Genomic DNA, 24578 nt, shown 5'->3' with positions numbered 1-24578 from the left:
TCATTATTTTTTTTATCCAACTAAATTATGATGAAGAGATGTGTGTGTGTGTGTGTGATTCACATGAATAAAATTAACCAATAACAATGAATACCTAACTATCAGTTCACATTTATGCTTACTAATATTGTTTTGTTTTAATGAAGTGCTAAATTCAAGTTTCAATGCAGATATATATATATATATGTATATATAAAGAGTAAATGGTTATTAATATACTTTTGTTGAGAACAGTTTAATATGTACATTGGGTTCATATAAAGAATTTAAACGTTTCCACTTTACTTTTAACATTCAATCTCAACTATGACATAAAATCATATTTAGAAAAGAAAAATAATATATTCAATCATTAATATTCCGGTACTTAAAGTATATGCTAGAAAGAAATTATGTACATTATGTTGAAATTCGTTCCAAAACAACAAAAAGAAAAGAAAACAAAACAGCGGCTAACTTTTATATTTCGATTATACTGTGATTAAATAATAAGAAAACTAATTTCAAATGTCTAATGCATATATTACATATAAAAATGTAAATATGGATGAACTGAAAAAACGTATTCTCTTAGATATTATTTTAGATTCATCTATTCTACCGGTATGTTTTAGTGGACAATTAATTCATGGTTATGTTTATCTAGAGACTAAAGAAGCTTTAAGTATACAAAGTAAGTAATTGTTATAATTATTATTGCTATAACCATATTGTATAACCATCATTATAATCAACATATGCTCACTAGTGACGGTCTCCAAGAGGTATTTCCTGGAGTTCTAGTGAGAAGCAGTAAACAGTGGAGTTCAACCGGGTCTGTTGTGAAATAGTAACTCACTGAAGACAATGGTGGGTGTGTCACTCAATTTTGTGGATTAGTTGGAGTTAGACATTAACACTATTGGATGCTGGCTCAGAGGTCTAGTGGTTAAGCGCTCGCTCACGAGACTGATAGGTCCTAGGTTCGAATTTCGCGAGGCGGGATCGTGGATATGCACAGCCTAGGAGTCCCACAGTAGGAAGAAACGGCTGTCCAGTGCTTCTAGGTTTTTCATGATGGTCTGGTTTAAATTGACTCATGATCTCAACCATTGATATTGAATATGATCAGAATTAGGATTTATGGAGATTGTAGTCATTTGAATAGTTGAATTGATGAGTCAATCCAAGCTAGATCATCACTGAAAACCTGGAAGCTATGGGACTACTCAGACAATGGATGAAGGTTTGTGCAAGATCATGAATCGATTGAAGTTAGACATCATCACCGTTGGACACCGGCATAGTGGTTTAGAGGTCGGATGTTCGTGCGCTAGACCAAAGGTCTTTCGTTCGAGTCTCGCTTGCGGGATCGTAGATACTCACTGCTGAGGAGTCCCATACCAGGACGAAGCGGCCATCCAGTGCTTCTAGGTTTTCAGTGGTGATTTAGCTTAGATCGACTCATGAATTCAGCTAATAATATTGTGTATTGTTCATTACTAGTAAAAATGTGCAATTCCTCAATAACTTGATCAAATTATTAGTATTATGTTATTGATAATATCTGTTAAGGAAATCTTTAATTTCTATTTCGTTCAATTTTTAAACGCATCAGTTGAATACAGTTGTATTCATAGTTTTTTATCTTCAAATTAATGTCTGTCTGTATGTATAATATTAATAATTCAAGGAGATATCTGCTGGTGGTCGGCCTATGCTCCTCCACGAAGAGTAACAGGGGATATGGATTATATTGAATATACAGTCGAGAATTCATATTTTTGTGTAATTAAACACTGCTTCCATACATGTTTAGTATATTTCCATTAAAGTTAGTATTTCTTTCTGAAATTTTGGGTTTTTTTAAGAAAACCAGTATGCCTGTTTCTAGTTTATTATACGTAATCATCAGACAATAAGCACAGACAATACACTTGCTTATAAAAAAACAGTTCCCCACTTCATATTTGAATTGTGTTTAGTAAATCGCTGATAACTAAAGAATTAAAGAAAATTAAATTATTAGTGCCCTTTTACAAATTTTCAGTTTGCGTAATGAGAAGATGGAGTTTATTTTAAAAATATGATGTATTTATACTATATATTTCGAACAGTCTGATCACACACATTATTCAAGGCACTAAAACTAATAAAGGTCACTGTAGCAAAAAGAAAATAGATGATTCAAAATAAGGCACAGAAAAAACTACATAATATGGAAAGTATCAGAATTTATACCAATCAAGGACTTAAAATGTAATTACATGCATGTGCATTTGTGTTCAGACACACGTACATGTGGAAGAGTAGCGGAACACTACAGTTAAGAATGATAGAACATGTATATAAATAGCTGCATAATCTGTTAGCATTCAGTGCCCCAATAAATGTACGGACAAGAAAATCGTGCTTCATGAATGCGAAACACATAAATGAAACAAGTCATAAGCTTGGTCTTAAAACAGCTTTTGATCCTTACATAGAAATGGTCATAAACGCTTTCGTAACTTTATGGAAGCCCCGTTTAGTGATAAACTTAGACCCTCTTAACACAATCAAAAAATAATTTGTTCTAAGCCCAAATCTACACTAGCAATTATACATTCATTTTAAGGATCAAGATCTATACTTCCTGTGTCATATCATCTTTCTCTCCTTTAATCCTAACTATCACTTATGGTTGTTTGAACTTGTAATCAATCATAGTGAAAATTCTCATTTTGAAACTTAGTGAAGCGAGGAATAAGGCGAGAAAATTTCTTTTCAATGAGTTTTTCATCATGGCCTCAGACATATATATATATATATATATATATATATATATATATATATATATATATATATATATATAAAATTAAGTCTGTATTTAGTGCTGAAAAATAAAAAAATATTTAGCTTTAACCACTATGCCATTGATGTTTATACTTATTTAGATCCACAATTTTTATTGTGAAAAATTGAGAATATGTACTTGTTTATCATACTTCAGTTTTGCAAGTGGAACTGCTTGGAAGAGGAGTTGTTGTCACACCTTACAAGAAGATATTCTCTTCTAAACATTTCATAAAGGGTTGGACAAAAGAGAGAAAATCATTACAACAAAACTTTCCGTCTTATCAAGGCGTAGGTTGTGTTATATCGGGTATAAATGGACCAGTAGATCCTGAAATATTACAAACACGTTTAAAATGTAAATCTATGAAAGGATTCAATAAACTTGTACCGACATTTCAAACTGTTAACGAAGAAATTTACTGTTCTATGAATTCAACTTTAATTGGAGGAGGTATGTTAAATTGTGTTTGCGATTTTATGAAAATCAGTAGTTTTTGGAAATAATAAAAATAAACCTCTTAGATCAATACAACAATTGATATGTCTCGTGACGAAATCGAATATATCACTGTGAGGATTGCTTCTATATACACTTTATGTTGTAAGTTTTTTGGAATAAATTACTTGTCGCTATAAGCAAAATGTAGTTATGCTAAAAAAGACCGGACAAAATTCAGTCCATAATATGAACAATGTGTTAACTCAAACCAATAATACTAATGATATTAACATTACACTCATTAAATAAGTTAGTAACTCTATGAAATAAGTAGCTTAGTCCATAAGGCTTTAGGAATTTGAGGTGAAAGGTAATGCGTTTCAGTTCTAGCATTAATACCAAGATTGGAATAGTGGTACTTCAAGATGACGAGTCTCAACTACGTCGAAATAAGGGTTCTAGATTCAATTTTTTGTTAAAACTGTTGAATGTACCTAAATTGGTCATACATTTTATCTCCCACTTTAGTAATCATCTTAACTTACACCATGATTTCAAAATGTTTATGTTCCAAATAAATAAATGTATAAAAGGTACCAGTATATTTAATGATTTTACTAAATTGATTCCCTTTACAAATTTGAATAAAACCGAAAACAATAGTTAAGACACATTAACATGAATTCGCTTTATTTCGTGGTTTCTTATCAGCTATTTACAGTTATATTCACACTAAAATGTCACATCGAGATATAATATTCAGTTTGTTTATCGACAATTTTAAAGGATTACGAAATGAAACCATCTTGTTCACTGTCAAATAGTTGACGAATTATCGATCTCCTGATAGCATATTGACCTCCTAGTTATAACTTACTTGCGATCGAGAACTATAACTCTTTTTTCTGTTCTTCCAATCTATGTGCTTCGGCACGTACATGTAAAATAGTATTGTAGTATTATTATATCTAGGTTTTAAGCAGTTGAAAAGAATCAATGAAATAAATGAATTTAGATTATTCTGATACATTTGTTATTCTTGTCTTTCTGAATTAATTTTCTTTAGCACAGTTCAATTTTAATCCATAAACCTGATTAATGAAATGAAATTTTTAGTCATGTAAATCTTGCAAGTCTTTTTATTTAAAAGCAACAAGTAAGGATTGAAGACATATGTAGCTGTTTTAAAATGCAGCATTTGATACAATAATTTATTTACCTCCCAAAAAAATATCTATTAAATACTAGCATAAGTATCCTCCAACACAAACGGCCAACAATCTGAATTGTTATGGTTTATAGCATAGATGGATGGTGGCTAATGATTTCAGATAGCCACTGCTTTGTGCAATGACGTGAAGTTTAATTCATTTGTGTATTGGTTTTTAGAATCTTCCCGTTGATGTTTAGGACTGCAATTGATCAGTCTCCTATAGGCATATGTATTGACAAGTCTCAAATAGGATGAAACATGAATCCCGGATTCCACTGTTAGCCACCATCCATCTCAGATTATAATGCTTGTAACCTACGGACAATATCGAGGCAATGCGCCCAAAATCCAAATATGCCAATAAGAGACTAATCAATTACAGTTCTAAACATCAATGGGATGATTCAAACAATCAATACAATAATGGACTATCTTATAGTTTGTAACATCATATTTGCCTATAATCAAAGAAATAAAATGTCATCGAAGTAGAAGTTTATTAATTACAAATAATTATTATCAACAGCATGTCACCTACCGTATGCTGCAGTAAGTCTAGGATAATCTTATAGAATGAACGTAAAGTAAGTTTTCTTTTAAAAACCTGTTTAAAATATCATGTCATAATAAATCAAGTATGGCAATTAGCATTACTTCGTAACAACAAAATAAGTACGCTGAAATCTTTAATTTTAGCCAAATGTAGGTTCATTCTAATATTTTGCTACCTGTAGTGACTTACTTTCTTTGTGTACAGTTTAGTTTTTTTAAATTTGAGAACACCTATTACTGCCACTAAATCGGTTTGTAATGTGATTTATTTTCGAATCTAATACTGACGATAAATTCCTTTTGTATATAAACTAGCCAGTCAGTGATAAGCAATATAAGACCTTGCACATATGTACATAGGCACAATTTTCTACACCATTTCAGCAAAGAAGGACGAAATTTTAAAAACAAACACTAGATTGGTAGAAGTAATAATTATATCACTGGCAATAGGAAAGATTAGACATAGACAATATGATCTCAGAAGAAAGAATGAATTACTGGAATACAAAATGTATACGACAATCTTTAAACTCAAAAACCTAAGAGAAGATAAAGAGTGAACGCACTTGGGTCACTGTAACCTTTCCTAAACTATGTCGTATAACCTCTCTAACTAATGGTTATGGTAGTCGCCAAGACTCAAATCAGATAGTTAGAATCTACCAACGAAGCTCAGTTCAACTGTTAATCAGGAATAATCCTATGCTTTTTTCCAACATACATCTACGCTAACCAGCATCACACTTTCAGGTTCATATTTGCTGAATATTCCAATGTATTCAGATAACTAATGATTTATACGATGAATCACAAAAACAGAACGCTTTCTGTATATTCTAACAGCGATCAGTATCTACCATGTTCTTTTATGTATTAAAATTATGTACATAATAATAACTAGACTTGATATAGATTCCTGAAGCTGTACCAAGAACGTTTAATTAAGTAAAACTTGTATAATTTATGAAATGAAATAATCATTTAAGCTAGGCATAAGCAGAACATTCCACTTTTATTCAACGATATAAGAATGTTATGTTTTATGCTCAAGATCTAAGGTTTCAATGCTTTAGCTAATAAAGTCAAACTTCTAAATAAATTTCATACTCATATTCTTCAGAAATTATATCGATATCAATAATATACATTTCTACTCATCTATTTTCATAGGATAATCCTATTCTCATGTTAATCCCTTATTAATACCAGGATGAAATGGTTCAGATTAAGTTAAGCTTATTATTATTATTATTATCTAAATTATATCACATTTGAAAATCATTTATTTATCTGTTTGTTTACATGGTTTTTTATCAAAATTAAAAAAAATTGCTATCTGAATCAAAATATATTTTGTTTTATTCACTCTTATAAACAATGTTAAATTGAAATCGTGAAAAGAATTGATAAATGGCACTTATTTGTTTAACGTCAGTTTGTGCTCCATTTTTCTTTTTCTTTTTTTCTTTGTGAACACACAAACAAGCAACTAAACATCAAAAAATTTGATCAGTTCTTATTTTTCTTTTTTTTTCTTTTTGATATCACATAAGGTTATTAGACTGAAACGGTAACTTGTCATCTATGACTTGATAAACATAGAAAAATAAGACAAAATTTCGATAATAACAAAGAGATATATGATGATGATGATGATGATGATGATGTTGATGATGATAATGACTCATTTATCTTGAAGTAAGAAAGGATATAAGTTAGATGAATCGATTTGTATACTGAAATATAGAAGTTAAGTAGTGAATGATTAACTTTGAATAACAAAATATTAAATAGAGAATATCACAGTTTTATTTTATTTGTTTTAATCATATACATAAAGAATATTCTGACTTTAGGGTATATCGAGGTCATCCGCACAAAATGCACATAGCCAACATGAGACTGATTAATTGCAGTCCTAAATAACAATGGGAAGATACAAGTAAAACAACACCAGGTGCACAAGCAGGTGGCTATCAGGACTCAGTAGCTAAGTGAATAACACGATGGTGTTTGAAGCGAACGGTGCTGGGTTCGAGTCCCGGAGTGAACATCAACTCTGTGATGCAGATACACCCGGCTGACAAGTCCCAAATGGGACGAAACACGCGTCCTGGTTTCCACTGCTAGCCATTATCCATCTTTGCTTAAAAAGCTTGTGACTTAGGGCTATATCGAGGCAATCCGCACAAGATGCACATATGCCAATAAGAGACTCATCAGTCGCAGTCCTGAATAACAGTGGGAAGATAAAAGTAAAGCAACATCAAGTGGACATAAAAAATATTATTTTGTCAAAACAAAGACTTCAGTTATGGAGTTATATATATATATATTCCAGTTATTCAGTAAATACGAAGAGCACAAGTGTCGGGTATTTGGAAACTCACAGCTATTTATTTTAAAATCTATTAACCAATATTGACTGGTTGAAATTTTGTTTAAATAAAAGTACCTTTTCAGTTAAAATTTGATTTTGGGATGTTTCTGAGAGAACATAAAAGGCACAACAACAAAAAACATTTCTTGATGACTTAATGATAAAAGATTATCCAGTTACTTCAAAGTTGGTCAATCATCACGAATATAGAGCCTAATGGATGTGCGTTGGCCCAAGTTACCATACCACATTAGTATGATCAAATGTAAATGACAAGATCAATAGCTAGAGAGATCCAAATAATTTAGCAGCAATGATACTGAGAAAAACTAAACATTGGGTACATCATTGGTAAAAATGGAAATGTAAAGTTTACCTAAAAGAATACTGTGATTCAAGGTGGAAGAGTGAATGGATCTTGACCTTTATGACTGATACAAGCCATATCACACAAATTCTTTAGCTACAGATTACGGTTAATTTCCTTACCTCAACCAGGTAATGTGTCATCATCAACCCGATCAGTAGTCAATGACTCCATGAACTGATACCATTTCTTAATTCTCTCGTCTGCAAAATTCTTCAATTTTACTTCTACATCAATTAAAAATCTGCTATCCTCCTCATTATCTTTTTTATATTTAAATGCCTCATAAAATATTGTGTAGTGAAACGCCCCTATAATAGAGAATTGATAAGTTTGCATGAAGAATCTGATGTATTTTGTTTGTAGTGGTTCATTGATGATAGATTATTAGAATAACTTATTAGTGGAAATGGAGGGAAGTTTTTCTAAGATATAGAAGTCATTTTGTATAGCTTACAATAACCTCATACAAAATGTCATTCTTTCATTTCCAGTATACAAGGAATTTATCTTCAGCAACGTGATCACGCTCTTGTATCTTTATATTATTGTAAATAATTCATAAAAGAAGGTGCTCATAGCTAACATCCCATTTCTTTAAATAGAACCTTTAGAGTAAATTTAAGTTCCTTTAAGATGGATTACTACTTTCTCAACGACGATCTCTACAAAAACTATATTAATGAGATTCCTGAGTATTTAGTGAGCAAAGTATCTCAGTAACATATTTTCAGTTTGTAAAGTAATCATATCTGGTTTATGTAAATTTTCCCTGATATGTTACTCATAAATGGTCGAAGTTTCCTTGAGAAGATAGTCTCATCAGGCCATCTGATTTCTCCATAAGTTGCTTATTTGTAAAAGGGTTTTCTGAGAAATTTGTGATTATATAAAGTTCTAAAATATCCTACCATATATACCTGGACAAGCAAATATGTTCATAACTAAATATTCTTAGAGATAGTTTTTATGTGATTTATTCAGTATGAATATATATTACAAAACGAATTAACTGAAGCTCAAGTGAGAAGCTATGACTAGTGCATCTTAGCTACGTAGGACAGATATTGACCAAAATCGTCCACTGACTGAAGTAAGAGATGTGAAAAGTTAGATTTCAACTTTAAAGTCTAATTATAAATGAGCTAGCAGCCGTGAGCAATGGTTCGGAATTAGTTTCCTTAAGCTTAGTGATAACTTAGCTAGAGCGATTTCAGTTAATTTAAAAGTAAACACTAATTTTCCTTGTAAATAAAGTACAGTTATTAATTACACTTTTTCAAAAGCTGTATATCTTTGAGTGTTAAGTAACAACTTTGGCAATGACAATATTGAAATTTCGAAACGGAGGAGATTTACAGTTTCGGTGAATACTTTAAGTATTTTTCAGGTCCTTGAGCTAGATGGTATAATTTAGAAGCTTTTACTGTCGTTCTTTTCAATATCATCATGATTCTGTTACTGACATTTGTATTGTATTGTGGTGTGCGCTACTTATATACACATAAGTAGTATATGACGATAGTCAGGAATAGAATGTATTTTGGTAGAAGATCGAGAAGGAAACAACGGGAACGGAAAGAAATTGGTATGAAAATACACAAACAAATCTGAGACGATGGACTGAGATTTGCAAAAGGAACAGTCAAGTTTGAGACAACTGATTGATATTTTTGCAAGTTAACTATATACTGTATGGTTCTCGGATTTTAGTGAGATATTCTGTATCAGCTTTTCCCTATAACTTTTGAAATCATCTTCAAAGCCTAGTTGATCTTTTCTTAAAGTCTCAAAAGTATAAATGATCAGCTGATTATTTCCTGATTGTTTTTCCAAGGTAAAAACGATAAAAGTGGTTTAGTGTTACAGTTAGCTCTAAAAAACACTACTGAAATAGTGTGCAAGTATACTTTCGTACAAAAAATAAGTCACAGTTAATGGAGATTCTGGGTATTTGGTAATTTAACTTGAAAGTGTTTCCCTATATTTAACTAAACAATTTTAGATTAGATGATTATTTTGACCTCTCACTGATGTTTATTATCAAATCATTCATCGTAAAATATTACTACCACTAGATTTAATATTCACACAAAAAATTCGTTTTACATTGTATTCGGAGGGTACTCAGTTAATGTAAATCAAATTAAGTTATTCATACAACAGACACATAATTTGAACAAATAACAGCCTACCAATGCCATAGATGCTTCTAACGATTGTTAAAATGAGTTTGACTAAATCACAATGTGATCATTATTTAGTATATTCCTGGATTATTAAGACTGTAGGTTTATTTAACTGTATCTACCAATTATCTAGTCAGGATAAACCTTAATGGTTCACATTTATCTTAATAAAACGATGGAAATCCAATCAATCAATAGAGAATTTCCACTTAAACAAAGTTACTGGACTGTTAAGCAGTAACCTAATCTTCAGCATTTGATAAATGTTGATAACTAGACACTAATTACTACTAAGTGATCAACGATCGCAAATACTTTGTGGTACAGATGCAGGAAGCTTATTCATTTATGTGACTTAAATCGTATAACGGTGGAACTGTGTATTTTCTCATTTTAGATTATTCGAATCTGCCGTTTTCAAAGGGCTTTTTATTGTAATTGATGGATGTAGATAAACAACAGATATTTCTGTCATTGGTTTATGGTCTTCTTGAGATATATCATTGAAGGAACCTATGACACTGAAAATGACCATGCTTTCTTAAATTCAAACAGTTGAATTCATGAGTCGATCTAAGCTAGACCACCATTGAAAACCTGGAAGTATTGAACGGCCGATTCGTCCTAGTATGGGATTCGTCAACAGTGCACATCTACGATCCCGCACGCGAGACAGAAGGCCTTGGGTTCGGGTCCCATATGTGGGATCGCAGATGCACACTGTTCAGGATTCCCATACTAGGACAAAACGGCCGTCCAGTGCGTCCAGGTTTTCGGCGGTGGTCTAGCTTAGAATAACTCGTGAATTCAGTTGTTAAAATATTACAATCTAAATAAATCCCCATGCTTTCTTAAATTATTATACCTTTATTCATACGCATTCAACTTTAATAGATACTACTATTGAGCTTTCGGGTTAGTGAGTAAGCTGTATGCATATGAAAACAGCCGTTTCCCTGGTATTAACCAAAATTTCTAATAAAATAAATTTTTCTCTTTGTATCTTCCTTGAATTTATTACAGGTATCCCTGGAAGTTGTGAACTTATTTTAGCTGGTAAACGATACTTTCCTTTTGAATTTGAATTACCTGAAGCTTGTCCATGTTCATTTGTTGGTTCAAGAGGTAGTATTGAATACAGGCTAAGAGTTTATCTATTACTATCGAATGGGGAACAATTATGTGCGGATAAAGGATTAAAAGTTTTACGTAAAACGATCATTAACAAAATGATGGTATGATACTGAATTATTGAAACATTTTCCTTTTAACTACTTGAATGAAATTAATTTGAGTTAACTGGGTGTTTTTTTTTCCAATCCATTTTCCGCTATATAAAGGATTTGTACTTGGAAAAACTCTTTCTTTGTTCGTATACTTGATCAATAAAATTTTTTGTGTCAGTAACTCTTACGTAATAAATCAATAATCAATATTGGAATTGTTTAAATGCTCAGTTTTGAATGAGCTATTCGGTATCAAAGTAAATGCTTAAAAATTATCTTCATAATTTAAACTATGAATGAATTTCAACTAGACCATTAACAAAAATCAATAAGCTCCGGGTAACTATTAATTCCTAGCATGAAACTTATGAGCAGTGCACATCCATGACAAACATAATTTGCCCATTACCTGTATTATTTTTATATTTCTAAATATGCACTGATAAATCTCAGTAACAAAATACAATTCCTAAGTAATATTTTTTTCATATTAAAATCATATGAATGATCATTGACTAGGAAATAATGAAGAGATTAACGTATTTTTTATGAGCTATCCTAATTGGGACTTGACAGGATGACTCAAAATTAATTTAAGATCTTCAAGGTTGGTCATCAACAAGTAATCATATTTTTCAATGTCGATTAACGATATCATTAATGATATTAATAAGAGCTTCGTTTAATACTGTAAATTATGTTGTAGTACAGAATTCCTGGTACCGTTTGTACATGAATACAAGAAATGTTCTTTTTAATATACATTCAATGTACAATTATCCATGTTATGTTTTAAAAATTTTCTTAGCAACCAATATCCTCAACAAGTATGTGATTATTAAAAGTTTCTGTTATTTTATTTAATTTAGTTAACATTTATAACGACTCAGTTCAAACAAATATAAAGCAGTAAGGTTAACTGAAATGTTTGCACAGTTGAAAAATAGGTGGTTCAGACATTTTCACGGACACTAATGTTAGGAAAATAGTAGAGTGTAATCATGGCAGTCTAAGTAAGTTCATCGATAGTTTAAGAGTCTTTTTCATCATTACATGAATCTTTTCTAATTCTAGAAATGTTCATTTTTGATATGAACATTGTGAAATAACCACGTCAATCAATTAAACAATTGTTATCAATATGAGAATTTGTGGAAATTGGAGTACTTTCACAGTTGGATCCATGCGTACGGGATCATGTATGCGCACTGTTCAGGAGTCCCGTACTAGGATGAAACGGCCGTACAGTGCTTCCAGGCTTTTAATGATGTTCTGGCTTAGATCGACTCGTGGATTCAACTCTGTAAACAGTTGTCGTAAACTAGTGTTTTAAGTCTCGCGAAGGATGTAGTTAATATTTATTTCTAATTAAAAGTTATAGTTTTAATCAAAAAGAAAAATGAACATTCTACGCCGCGAACATTCATAGTATTTTTTTTAAATAAACAAACTTCAGAAAAGTACAGAATCAGTAAACCTGAATTATGCTGTCAAGCCAAATATAAATGAGTGAATCATTACAAGTTCAGGGTGTATATATCAAGACAACATGTCATCTACCGATCACAAAATAGATGTTATTACTGGTGAATTGTCAACTGTTGATTGTATGATGAATAACTTCACCAATAAAAATATCTTTATATTTTCAGAGATCACAGTGGTATATTTTAATAACAAATTATTATTAGGGTTGAGACCAAGATTTATAGGAAGATTTGCAGTTATGTTTTAAGATTTAAGGTTATGAATTATGGTTGACGTTAGGCTTTACGATTAGTATATCAGTTTTATTTATTTAAACACATAAACATTGGTACAAGGAGGCACCAAGTAGATATGCGCCACAAAAACCATTCGATTTGTGTGAGGGCTGGGATACTGCCCGGGTGTCCAAACCGAAGCAGGTGGTTTTCTTAGGGGGCCACACCCCGAGCCTTTGACCCAGAGGTCTGACCCACAAGGCAGTGGAGCATCGTGAGGAGATGCAGTCCTATGGTAGCCGATGACCAACGATTGGTTCATATGCCATTTGTTCCCGCAGGATACCGGAGCTCATGTGCACCATTGGTTCGGGATCCGGTTAAAGCGCCGGACATTGGCTTTTCGTCCTCTCAATTTCGTAAACAACACCCCCGCCACGAGAAGGCAGTGAGTAGGACTTCCCTGGCAGAAGCTGTATACGCGTGACCGTGTGGGAGCATTTCGAGAGGGAGGGAGGGCCCACCCCACTCTCGGCCATACCAGGGCATCTGGGGGCAGTATATCAGTACTCTAACTCTACATCCGATTCTCGATTCTTAACCATAAACCATAACCATAGCTCGAATGTTATAAATTATTTATTAATATCAGAAGGGGTTTTGTGGATAGTTGAGATCATGAGTCAATTGAAGCTAGACCATCATGAAAAACCTAGAAGCACTGGACAGCCGTTTCTTCCTACTGTGGGACTCCTAGGCTGTGCATATCCACGATCCCGCCTCGCGAAATTCGAACCTAGGACCTATCAGTCTCGTGAGCGAGCGCTTAACCACTAGACCTCTGAGCCAGCATCCAATAGTGTTAATGTCTAACTCTAACTAATCCACGAAATTGAGTCGCAAACTTCATCGTATAGTTCACCTTTATTCAGAGAAGTTAATCAATTTAATGCCATAAAAGAATAGTCTTTTTAATCTTGTTTTTTGTCTACAATTTACAGGTGATTCCAAGTACATTGGCTTGTCCTCCAATTACCAGAAATTATGTGAGCAGTTTTGATCAATTCATATCATCTAGTAGCAACACAGTGAAATTTATAAACTTATCAAGAACATGTTCACGATTATCAAATTTATGTAAAAATGAAACGGAAAATATTCTAGATGAGTATGATAACAGTAGTGAAAAACTAATTGAGAAAAATTCAGTGTTCGATTCCACTTTCACAAATGATTACATACCAGATCATTTATCATCGTTAGGTCAGAGTGCTTATTCTAACACTGATCTAGATGATACGACTAAATTAACTAAATATTCGTTGAGTTCTTGTTTAAATGATTCTCATCAAAGTAATCCATATTTAAATTCTATGCAATCAACAGAAGATGAGAACCAATATCCAAATAGTGAAAATGATCGAAATAACAATAGCATGCAATCAATATGTAAACCCCATTTTAACCGTGCTACGAAAATGAAAAAGGCACTATATAATTCATTAAGTAAAACAACACTAACTGTACAACGATGCAGTGATAATCCATATCCATTACCTTCTACATGGATTTCTCAATCATACGGTTCATCTTATGCAATATATCCACGTACATGTCTTGGTGCTCAAACAGGATATCCAATTTCTTGCAGATTAACTGTCAGTCAACGTCAACTTAATCCAGGCAGTCGATTGACAGCATGTTTAAGTTTACTAGTGGAAGATCCGTTTGCTCTTCTGATAGCTCCATCACTCAATGGTATGTCGAGTGATTTGAATTGGTGTGCAAAATTTAATACAAATATTAGTTCATGCAAAAAAGACTTATGGAGTCCATTGGCAAGAGCATTTGTTTCATATTATTTAGAAGATTGTATACGACAAAAATTTAGTAACGAGAGTCAACAACTTAATGGTATATGGTGGTCAGGATATGTTAAACAACGACACAGAATATTTTTAGTACTACGCCAGGTATGTAACATTTATATATGAGACCTGTATCTAGTTTGAGTTTATACTATTAGCAGTTATAAATAATATTAACTCGGAATATTCAAGCTGTAGTGAATAATTTGTCTGAATTTATTTTCTTTTTATTAAGTAAAATATTGAGTAAATTATGTAATCAGTAATTATTTTGGTTTCAGTTTGAAAATAATATTTTTGCTAAAGAAAAATATAAATAAACCAGCTTCTTATTGATCATTATTTAAAATCGATTGTCCAATGTTCTGATAAAAAAATTATTGATTAGTGAACACAGTGAACCCATATTTAGGTAGAATAACGGTACAATTCACTTTACAAGCCATCAGATACATGACCTTTACAAATAAGATACGTAAAGATTCGTTTCGCTTATACTCAGTAGTATTTATTAGAAAGATATTTACATCCCTGATAACAGTATTGAAATATTACATAAGCGAACAAGTACAGTACAGTACATATGCTGTCATTGAGACGGTGCGTTTACAAACCGTGCATTGGTTTAGTAAATTACTCAATTTTCCCAGATGTGAATATGGTTAAAAAATATCATAGAAGAATGTCTAGTACCAAATCTTCGAAAATACACTGTCTATTTGACAGTCGATCATTCAGAAATCTGATATTTTAAGTGGATTCCTTTCGATATTTTATTATTACATAGTAATTAAGTTCGTAATATGTTACATTGAAAGCAGATACTTCATTACTTTCGAATAATATAAGTTAGGTGACTTCATTATTTCAAGAAATAGTCACTTGTTTTACTCTGTCAGGAACAATCACCTTCTCTACTTCACGTTTATTTTACTTCGTTTGTCTGTGAAATTGAATGTATGAAATATATACATCAGAAACACTTTCATATTTGACTATTTATTATTTACATTGGATTAACTTGGTCAGTAGACAGAAATTATATATGCTAGTATAACTAACATTCTGTTATTATGTACATTTACACAACTAATCATAATGACAAATGTAATGATAGTAGCAGTACTTAAAGCACTAATATATAGATTACATATCCAAAATGTTGAAATCGATCACTGTTTTTACAATTTCCACATAAGTCAAAATTTATGATTAGCTGAGGAGGCATATAACTAGTGATATGTGTCTGATAATCAAATGTAATGGGTATGAAAATGCAACGTTTGAATATATCAGTAATAAAATGATAAACACCACTTTCTGTCTTGGTTAGTCCAGGAAAATATACAAATATTATAAACTTCTTTAGGTTACTGACTGTGAGTTTTGTAAGTTATACTGTGTTAGAGTCTAGTTTTCCCTAATACTATATTTTGAAAATAAGGTCCTTACGGGCTACTGAAACTGAATTCCATTACTGAGTGGTAATATTTGGGGAATTATTAAAGACCAACGAGAGTTAAACTAATTCATCGTAGTACTGATTTCTTCAGTAATGTATAAACACCGGCTCATCATGTACAAAGCCTGAAACATTTAGTTCATTTGATAAGAACTACTCTTAAAGACCACTGACTAATATAATGAAGGAGGACTTGATCGGGAAACTCATACATGAAATATATCATTTGCATATCTTCCCCGAGTTGTCCTTTATATACTCATCATTCTTTCAATCCCGTTGTTATTCTGATCTTCCGCTGTTTTCTTTTTTTCTCTCTTTGTTCCAATCTTCTACTGGTAAGCATTCTACTTTCAAGTCCTGCTACATACTACTTATATATGTCCGCATATGTAGCGCACACATCACACTGGGAATCCAGTAATTCATAATCTTAATTTCATTTGATTCTTAGACTAACACAGTGATCATCTAATGTCACTGGTTAAACTTGATTCATTTCTAGTGAAAATAGATTTTATCTGCCACAACTTCTCACTTTACCAATCCATCTAGAATTTAGTACTCAATTAACCCTTAATAATAACGAAATAGGATGTCTTGCATAAACATCTGATTCATTAGACTGATTTCAGCTTAAAAGTGATCGAAGACACATTTCTTCAATAAATATCTTAAAATAAACACAAACCTAATCAATTCAAGTCATACGAAATGGTTGAAAACAAATTCTTTTTCTAAAGTACAAATTGAGTAAGCTGGAAATCATGTTAGGGACATTAATTTTTGCAAAGTATGTACAGTATTAATATACATCATAGTGAACGACAACATTTCGATTTCAACGAAAGATTACTGCTGAATTTGTGATTTGTGAATCCACTCAACAAATTTCTTACAGGTTTGCAATGCAATTCAGACAATTTCAAACTATATAAATATAGTTCCTTTTTTCCCCAGGTAATAACTTATCGAGACTGGACTCACCGTGTTATTGCTCAAGAGGAGAGAGATGTTTACAGTGGCGAAATGAGAAAGCGTCCTACGTCTGAAAAACACTTATTACGAGTTGCATTAGAGCATACATTTCACTTACCTTCGTTACCGCCAACTGGTTTAGAAGGTTGTTCATGTATAGACATTGCATACAGTCTAGGACTGGTTAGTTTCAAACTGAAAAAATTAAAGCATCCATTGAAGGTCACTAAATGGATTTTAGAGAGTGATATTGCTTCAGTTAAACCAGATAAATTTATGGAATTTGTTTATATGCATGAAACAGGTAGCAGTAGCAATGGTACATATGAATTAATGTCGAAGAAACCTCAAATTATTACATTTCAACAGTGCAAACGAGGTAAAGAGAAGGAGTTTAAACGGTTTGCTCGTATTCATCACGATCTTTTACTACCCATTCCGATTATTATTGGAACAAATGATCGACAAATAGAGTCTTACAATCAAATGGAATCACAACAAACTGAATGTAAGTTGATATTGTCAACTGATAGCCTTGTTTTAATTTCACTTTAGTTCATTATATACTATATTACACGTATTGTAAATGTATCACCACGGGTTGACGATATAAACTATGTCCCGCCATACTGCTTGTAATCTTTTACACATAACAAAGAACAACATGGGAGAATTCCCTTGTTAGCTCTTTTGATAATCTTAGCATATTAACCCAAACAGTTCTCTGGTAATATCAGATGTTATTCTGATCATTATATGTGACATATAAAAACTTGTGGAGTTCACAACATAGTCTGAAAATAATTTAATGATCATGAAATTTACCGGTGAATAACGTTTATCCATGTAGTCATTTGTCATCGGATTTCAGTGAATTAAACCAAAATCTTTAACCGTTTTTAGTTCTTTTTAATCAAATATATTTCCTCTAAAATTTAACCTTAACCAAACGAAATGATAGAATTTACCTTAATTGAAATGACACATGTTTTCTTTGTAAAACAATACAGATCACTACACTTATGTTTACACCTACATAAAAGAAACCCCTTAAATATGAAGTGTAATATGATATATTTTTATAAATTTGAATATTTAAACTTGTACATTTATCTCTATATTTAACATTAGTAATACTTGGCTGTCATGAAAAACATGGTCAGGATTTGTGAGAATTAAGTAGTTATTTTGAAATATAATATTATAGATACTTGTTATTCGATGAAAATTGACATTTATTTATGTAATCTCATTTGGAAAGTTGTATCCTTAATAAAAAACCTTATATATTTGGTTAACTAGAGCTCCCTGATTCTGTGTCCAACATAACTAATTGATATGAGTAGCATTTAGATATCTTGGTTATCTTTCATCGTCTTTTATGAACAATATTCGCTCATAAGTTAAAAAGATGAAAGAATGGATTGGTAATGGAAACTTTTCTGATTGAGATCATGAATTGATCAGTGTTAGACCATCATTGAAAACCTGAAAGCATTGAACGATCGTTTCATCCTAGTAAAGGACTCACCAGCAATGCGCAATCACGATCCCACGCTCAGGGTTCGAGCCCGGGACCTTTGGAAGATTTTCTGCTAAATTAAGCAGTGAGTATATTACGACCGGAATTTTGTAACGATGTAGACGCTATATCACATTTCACAAAAATCTCTAAAGAGAAGCTTCTTCCTGTAGATACTGAACTACATTGATAATGTATAGCCTTCGGAAAACCAGTAGATCAGAAGTTGAAATCCAGATTAGCACAAAACTGTAATCATTGATGTCACAGAACTACTAAATAAACCAATAGTTGTAATTTCTCTCAGTTTTGACAGTTTTGTGACCTTAATTTCTCGCTCGTTTTTTATGTGAATAATAATCCTAGTGATTTAATATTTTCTCGACAATTAACTTGAATGTCTTGGATATTAGACACCAGTATATGATTCAGTTAGTGTGATTCAAAGGTTCGGGTGCTTAGTTTATGTTTACATGTGTTATATTTGATGAAAAGAAATTTTGCATATGCCAAGTCACATGCGGTTACAGTTTGGAACAAAATAGACCTTCACAACATTTGAAAACCTGTGTTATTTTGCTTTGAAACCACCTACATCATTGAAGATATCATGAAAAGTTTTGAGTTGAATAGCGTTTCCTATAACCTTCTGAAATGCTTATAAAAAGAACAAATAGAGCGGAGAAATCCCTTCTCATTTAGTTTTTTCATCTCTGCCTTACGCTAATATTTATGTATGATTTACAACAATTAAATAACTCTCGTCGAGTTGTTGTGTTACGCAATAATTATATAATGTCACTTTGATTATGAAATAGTATTGAATAACTGGATGAAAGAGGATCGTAACAATCAAAGTAATTATCTGGAAAATCAAATAGTTGTCACATTGAATAATACATAAAAAGAGCTAACAAGATATTTCGATAAAAGGTCGGTAATATAGTAGTTATGTAAGAAACAAGAGATGAATGTTGAAAATATGTAGAAATACAGTAATAGAAGAAATTAGAACATTGTTTAAATACTTTTGAAGGAAAGGGTTAAAATCCAGATAAGCACTAACTCCGATACCGATGGTCATGGTGGCGCGAGCGATTGTAGAAACTTCTTTTGGATCCCAAAGTTAATTTGTGAACATCGATTCTGATAGCTTCAGGAATATGCAACAGACGAACTCGTGAACCATGTGGTAAACGTGATGGAACATGGTGGATAACCTTAAAATCTTTATTCAAGTCAACTTAGTGACCTGTGTTTACCAAGTAAGCGAGAATGGAACTCTTAATCAAATTTATCTGTCCTTTGCTCAACTTAGATGGATGGTGTTCTGCCATGTGATAATGTACTTGCCGAATGATACACACTTTAGAGCTGGTTCCAATGGAGCAGTTGAATTGGTAAATGTATATGGATGTGAAGAATTCAAGCAATCTATCTTTATTGATGGTTTTTATTGTCGTGTGGTTACAGAAAACCATATTCAGTTTATCTGCAGTAAATGTTTTCTGCACCGCCTTTCGTAACCACTGAGTTAGTTTCTTCGGTAGCATCATTTAGGAGTTGTAGTGCTAGTTGGAAAGAGATTTCTCCGCTCTTTTTACTTAATATCATAATGGGTATTTTAATTGTTACGCTCATATTTGTGTACAGTGACAAAGAAATTATAACAACTATCTTACAACCAATTTCAATTGTGGTTAATTTTGGTTAAGCCCTTTTATTAACTTAATTAACAGATAATGTTATTAGAACAGTAACAATTCGCATATTTCTTTGTACTGTACTGTCACTAGATCACATAACAGAATCTAGCTAAAATGTTGATCCCTTAAGTATCACTTGATGATTCACTCTCCTCCCCAGGTATATATGTACTCAAATCCTACTATTAGGTTTTCTTTTACCTTACTGTGCCCTTATGAGATTTAACTATAAATTTGCCTATGGTATTTGTTTGCACATACATATTCTCCTCTGCTTGAAATTCGTTTGATGTGCTTATGGCTTTGTGATCTGCGCTACCCGCTAATAAACTGTAGTTGCCGCTTCTGATTTCAAACACCGTTGAAAGTTATATTATAACGGTTATCGAGGTGATCGATTAACGAAGCAAAGCCATTACAAACTCAGTATCGCACATTTTAGTGAACACTGAATTTTATTTAAAGTTGACCGTTTGATAAACCACTTTACATTTTGTTTGAAGGTCCGTTAATGAGTTCAGTATTTTTCATGCAATGGCCAAACAGTTTTCAAATTGGAAGTTTACCACCGATATATCAGTGTTCAACAGATTATTCTGAAACTTATCAAGATGGTAGCATTCACACTGGTTATGTAAGTCAGTTATCAAATACAATCCAAGCACAATCACGAAATGAAACCATAAAACTGCGAAAAAGCAATACCATAAGTTTCTCGGATGAGAAACAAATAATCTACGATGAAGATGATGACAGCGTTGAAAATTCTTCAGTCGTCAATAAAGCGCACACTTCTTGTACAATTTATAGACCTACAGAAAAGTATAACACAAAAGATAGTAATTCAAGAATAAATCTTTATCCAAGGATCATTTAGAATGGAGAAAATTAATTAGATCATAAGTCTACTTGAAATCATCCAAACAGATACAATCAGTACAAACAGACAGGATAAGAAAAGTGCATTGAAGAATCATTCATTCCTTTAATTTATATGTGCAATATATGCTCTAAATCAATGTTTAAACCACATTGGTGATTTTCAGCTAAACAAAATCTCATGTCATTAAATTATTACTTTTATTTTAGAAAACCTGTCACCTTATACATGTTTATATTCCTTCAAAAAGACCACTTTTTGTTAAACAATTAGTTACTATATATTTCCAAACTTTTTATGTTATTTTCAGTATTCTTTAAAAAATCTGATCCATTTTGATCTCCAAGATCATTTTAGTAGATATCAACAAATAAGAGTGTAGATCAGATATCTAATGGCAAATGTTACTTACTTCAGATAAACAAATTCAAACAAGTTGGTTTCTGATTTGTAAATTTGGTTGACGTATGCTTTACTATGTGTGTTCTGTTCAACTTAATCAAAATTCAAACTTTATTTAACTTCAGGCTGATGTGTTTAAATATTTCTATCTTATGCCGATCTATCGAATAAATATTAGCATCAAAAGACCTAACCAAATTTGTGAGCAGATAATCTTCTTCCTTTATTACTTCGGATAAATCCACCAAATCTAACTATTCTACTGTAGATTCATTTCAGACATTTTAATATTTTTAAAAAGTATCAACAAGCTGTCCATTGAATCAATTTGACAATAGCGGCTGTTTAATTCTGTTGTTTAAAGTAATAACAAGTATTTAAATGTGTGACAAACGTCAGTGACCAATTAATGAATTAACACTTATTACCTGAATAATCTTGGGTTATTCGAAATAATAAGCCCCCTATCAAACATTATTCGAAACACTAAAATCAAATTATTAGTCAGCTTGTTAACATACAGAAGGTTGAGCTAAAACTATACATATAAGTATTCATCAAATGCAATTTCCATATAGTCGTTTAGATTCAAAACTGCTTCCTTAATTTAATATAAGTATATTTAATTCGTATTCATCTTTCTTGGGTTGCAATTATATGCAAACAGTTAGTTTTGTATATTTTTTGTTAGTCAAACAATGTATAACAAGTTCTATGAAATGATTTTTGGGAAAAAAATAGTCTGGTAATTGAGATTCAGATCCGTTTTTTTAAGTAAACACTCACAAATTAATTACTATTGGCAGCAATCGAACTATAATGATTCTGACAAATGATGGTGGATATTCTACAAGTATTACACAACCACTAATATTCAGACAATTACTATGTATATTGGTATTGAATTCAAAAGTCCAAATACTTTGAAAACTTCAGATTTGCTCTTTTTGTTTATTGCTACTTCGATAACTTTCTTGTGTATAGTTGGTATTATAATAAGTTGCTGTAAATTTATATAGAATTTCGAAGGTTTTAATCCTTAAGTTTTCAATTACTATATGCAAAAAAATAAAGAGGCATATAAGATTTCAGTCACTCGTTTAACTGAACTCGTTCCAGATTCCTAAGAAGTCAGTTCTCAGCTAGCATTTACCGTGTTGTAGTGTAGTAAAACTATTGCATAAATTTAGGGATAAATCTTTGGCGAAATTAGATGGATCAAACCTTTTATCTCTGGTGAAATAATGTTCAGTGAATGTGCTTGAACTGTTGCGGCTAAGAAGCTAAAAAATCAACTCTAACAACCAAAATAATCTTAACCCTTTACACAAAGCACGATTCCATCTAGATGCGCTCTTTATCTATTTTTGATGTTTTTCCGTTAATCAAAAACAACTCTAACTATGTAGCTGACAAAACTTCACACCAACTTGGTTGAAGGAAAATTATTTATAATGATTTATTTGAACACCAAAAATATTTGTACAAAGAGGCACCGAATTCATATGCGCCACACAAGTCACTTGATTTGTGAGTGGACTGTGTTACTGCCCGAGTGCCCAAACCGAAGCAGGTGGTTTTCTTAGAGGGACACAACCGGAACCTCCGACCTCAAGATCTAGTCCACAAGGAAGTGGAGCAACGTAAGCAGATGCAATCCCATGGTAGACGGTGACCAACAATAGGTTCATGTGCCATTTGTTCCTTCAGGAACCTGCAGCCCATGTGCAAAATTGGTTTGGACTCAAGGTTTTCCAACTCCTCTGGGTGGGCTCTCCGTGTCCACCAACCCGGTTAAGGCGCCGGATATTCGCTTTTCGTCCTCTCAATTTAGTAAACAACACTCCCACCGCGAGAAGAAAGTTGGTAGGACTTCCCTAGCAGTGGCTGTATAGGCGTGACCATGTGGGCATTTCAAGGAGAGCTAACTCTCCCCACTCTCGGCCGTACAAAGGAATTTGAGAGGGTGAAGCCCCTAACATTGCTACTTTTAACTTACAACGGTAACATATAGAGCCGGAAAGCTAAGGTAGATAAATCTCCTGAAAGTGAGAAATCCTACGAACAGTGTTCAATATAATTTAATAGGTATTTATGAAAGCATAAACACTGAAACATAGCGAAATGAACTGTGAAAAGGCATCTGTTACGTAAATAGACACGCTACACTAGTTAAAGAATGGTTTGACTAGCTAATTAACAGTGACTTCAGGAATATTGACATACTACAAAAATGCACTGAAGTTTTGAGTAGTTTGTGATAAGACGTGTGCATAATTAGTGTTTAGACGGCGTTCGACTTTATCTGAAGCATGGCAAAAGCCATTATTTAACGTTAATTCAACTGCAAAATCAATGTGGAATAAGAGATATATCTTGCATTATTACTAAGTACCCAATCTCCGGAGATTGGGGCCCTATTTCGGGGTTTACCCAAAGTCAAATGGTCTTTCCCAGAGTTTGGGGAAATCCGTATACCTGAGGAAATTTTGGGGTTTTTGTACTATTTCCCCAAAAATTTATATAGCGGCTTCCCAAAAATTTCCCCAAAACGGATAAAATTTTCCGCAAAATTAGGAGATAGGATAACACTACATTTAGTCAGTCTTCAGTAATAAAGATAGTAGGTTGGTGAACCTGTATTAATCCTGACACATTGCTTTCCAGTGAAGGTCCAGCTTTTCCTTGAAAGTATTCACTGATGGGGCTGATACCACTTGTTCATGTAAGGCGTTCCAACGATTGACTACTCGATGAGAAAAACGGGACTCCACTTTAAGTTTATTAGATCGTGGTTTGTGAACATTCTTGCTATGACCTCGGAGATTATTAGTGCTGGAGGGAGCAAAAGGATAAGATATATTAACACCC

At 32.4% G+C, this 24578-nt stretch overlaps 1 protein-coding gene across 1 annotated transcript; it reads left to right on the top strand.

The window, feature by feature from the left end:
- Positions 1-92: 92 nt before the first annotated feature.
- Positions 93-22666, top strand: MS3_00002883 (uncharacterized protein). The gene is made up of 6 exons (XM_035732563.2): positions 93-673; positions 2972-3268; positions 10984-11195; positions 13891-14862; positions 17180-17705; positions 20929-22666. The coding sequence occupies exons 1-6, from the start codon at positions 508-510 to the stop codon at positions 21300-21302; spliced, it is 2547 nt and encodes an 848-aa protein (XP_035587087.1). The 5' UTR covers positions 93-507; the 3' UTR covers positions 21303-22666.
- Positions 22667-24578: the final 1912 nt, after the last annotated feature.

This window comes from Schistosoma haematobium, chromosome ZW (genome assembly GCF_000699445.3).
Source record: "Schistosoma haematobium chromosome ZW, whole genome shotgun sequence".
NCBI lineage: Eukaryota > Metazoa > Platyhelminthes > Trematoda > Strigeidida > Schistosomatidae > Schistosoma > Schistosoma haematobium.
Note: the sequence above shows the minus strand (reverse complement) of the source record. Positions and strands in the feature narration are given on the sequence as shown.

What these genes read in the sequence shown, in the direction of transcription:
- MS3_00002883 (XM_035732563.2), top strand. Translation starts at nt 508, where the DNA reads ATGTCTAATGCATATATTACATATAAAAATGTAAATATGGATGAACTG. An exon ending in AGAAGCTTTAAGTATACAAA is followed by an intron (nt 674 to 2,971) that starts GTAAGTAATTGT and finishes ATCATACTTCAG; the next exon opens with TTTTGCAAGTGGAACTGCTT. An exon ending in TTCAACTTTAATTGGAGGAG is followed by an intron (nt 3,269 to 10,983) that starts GTATGTTAAATT and finishes AATTTATTACAG; the next exon opens with GTATCCCTGGAAGTTGTGAA.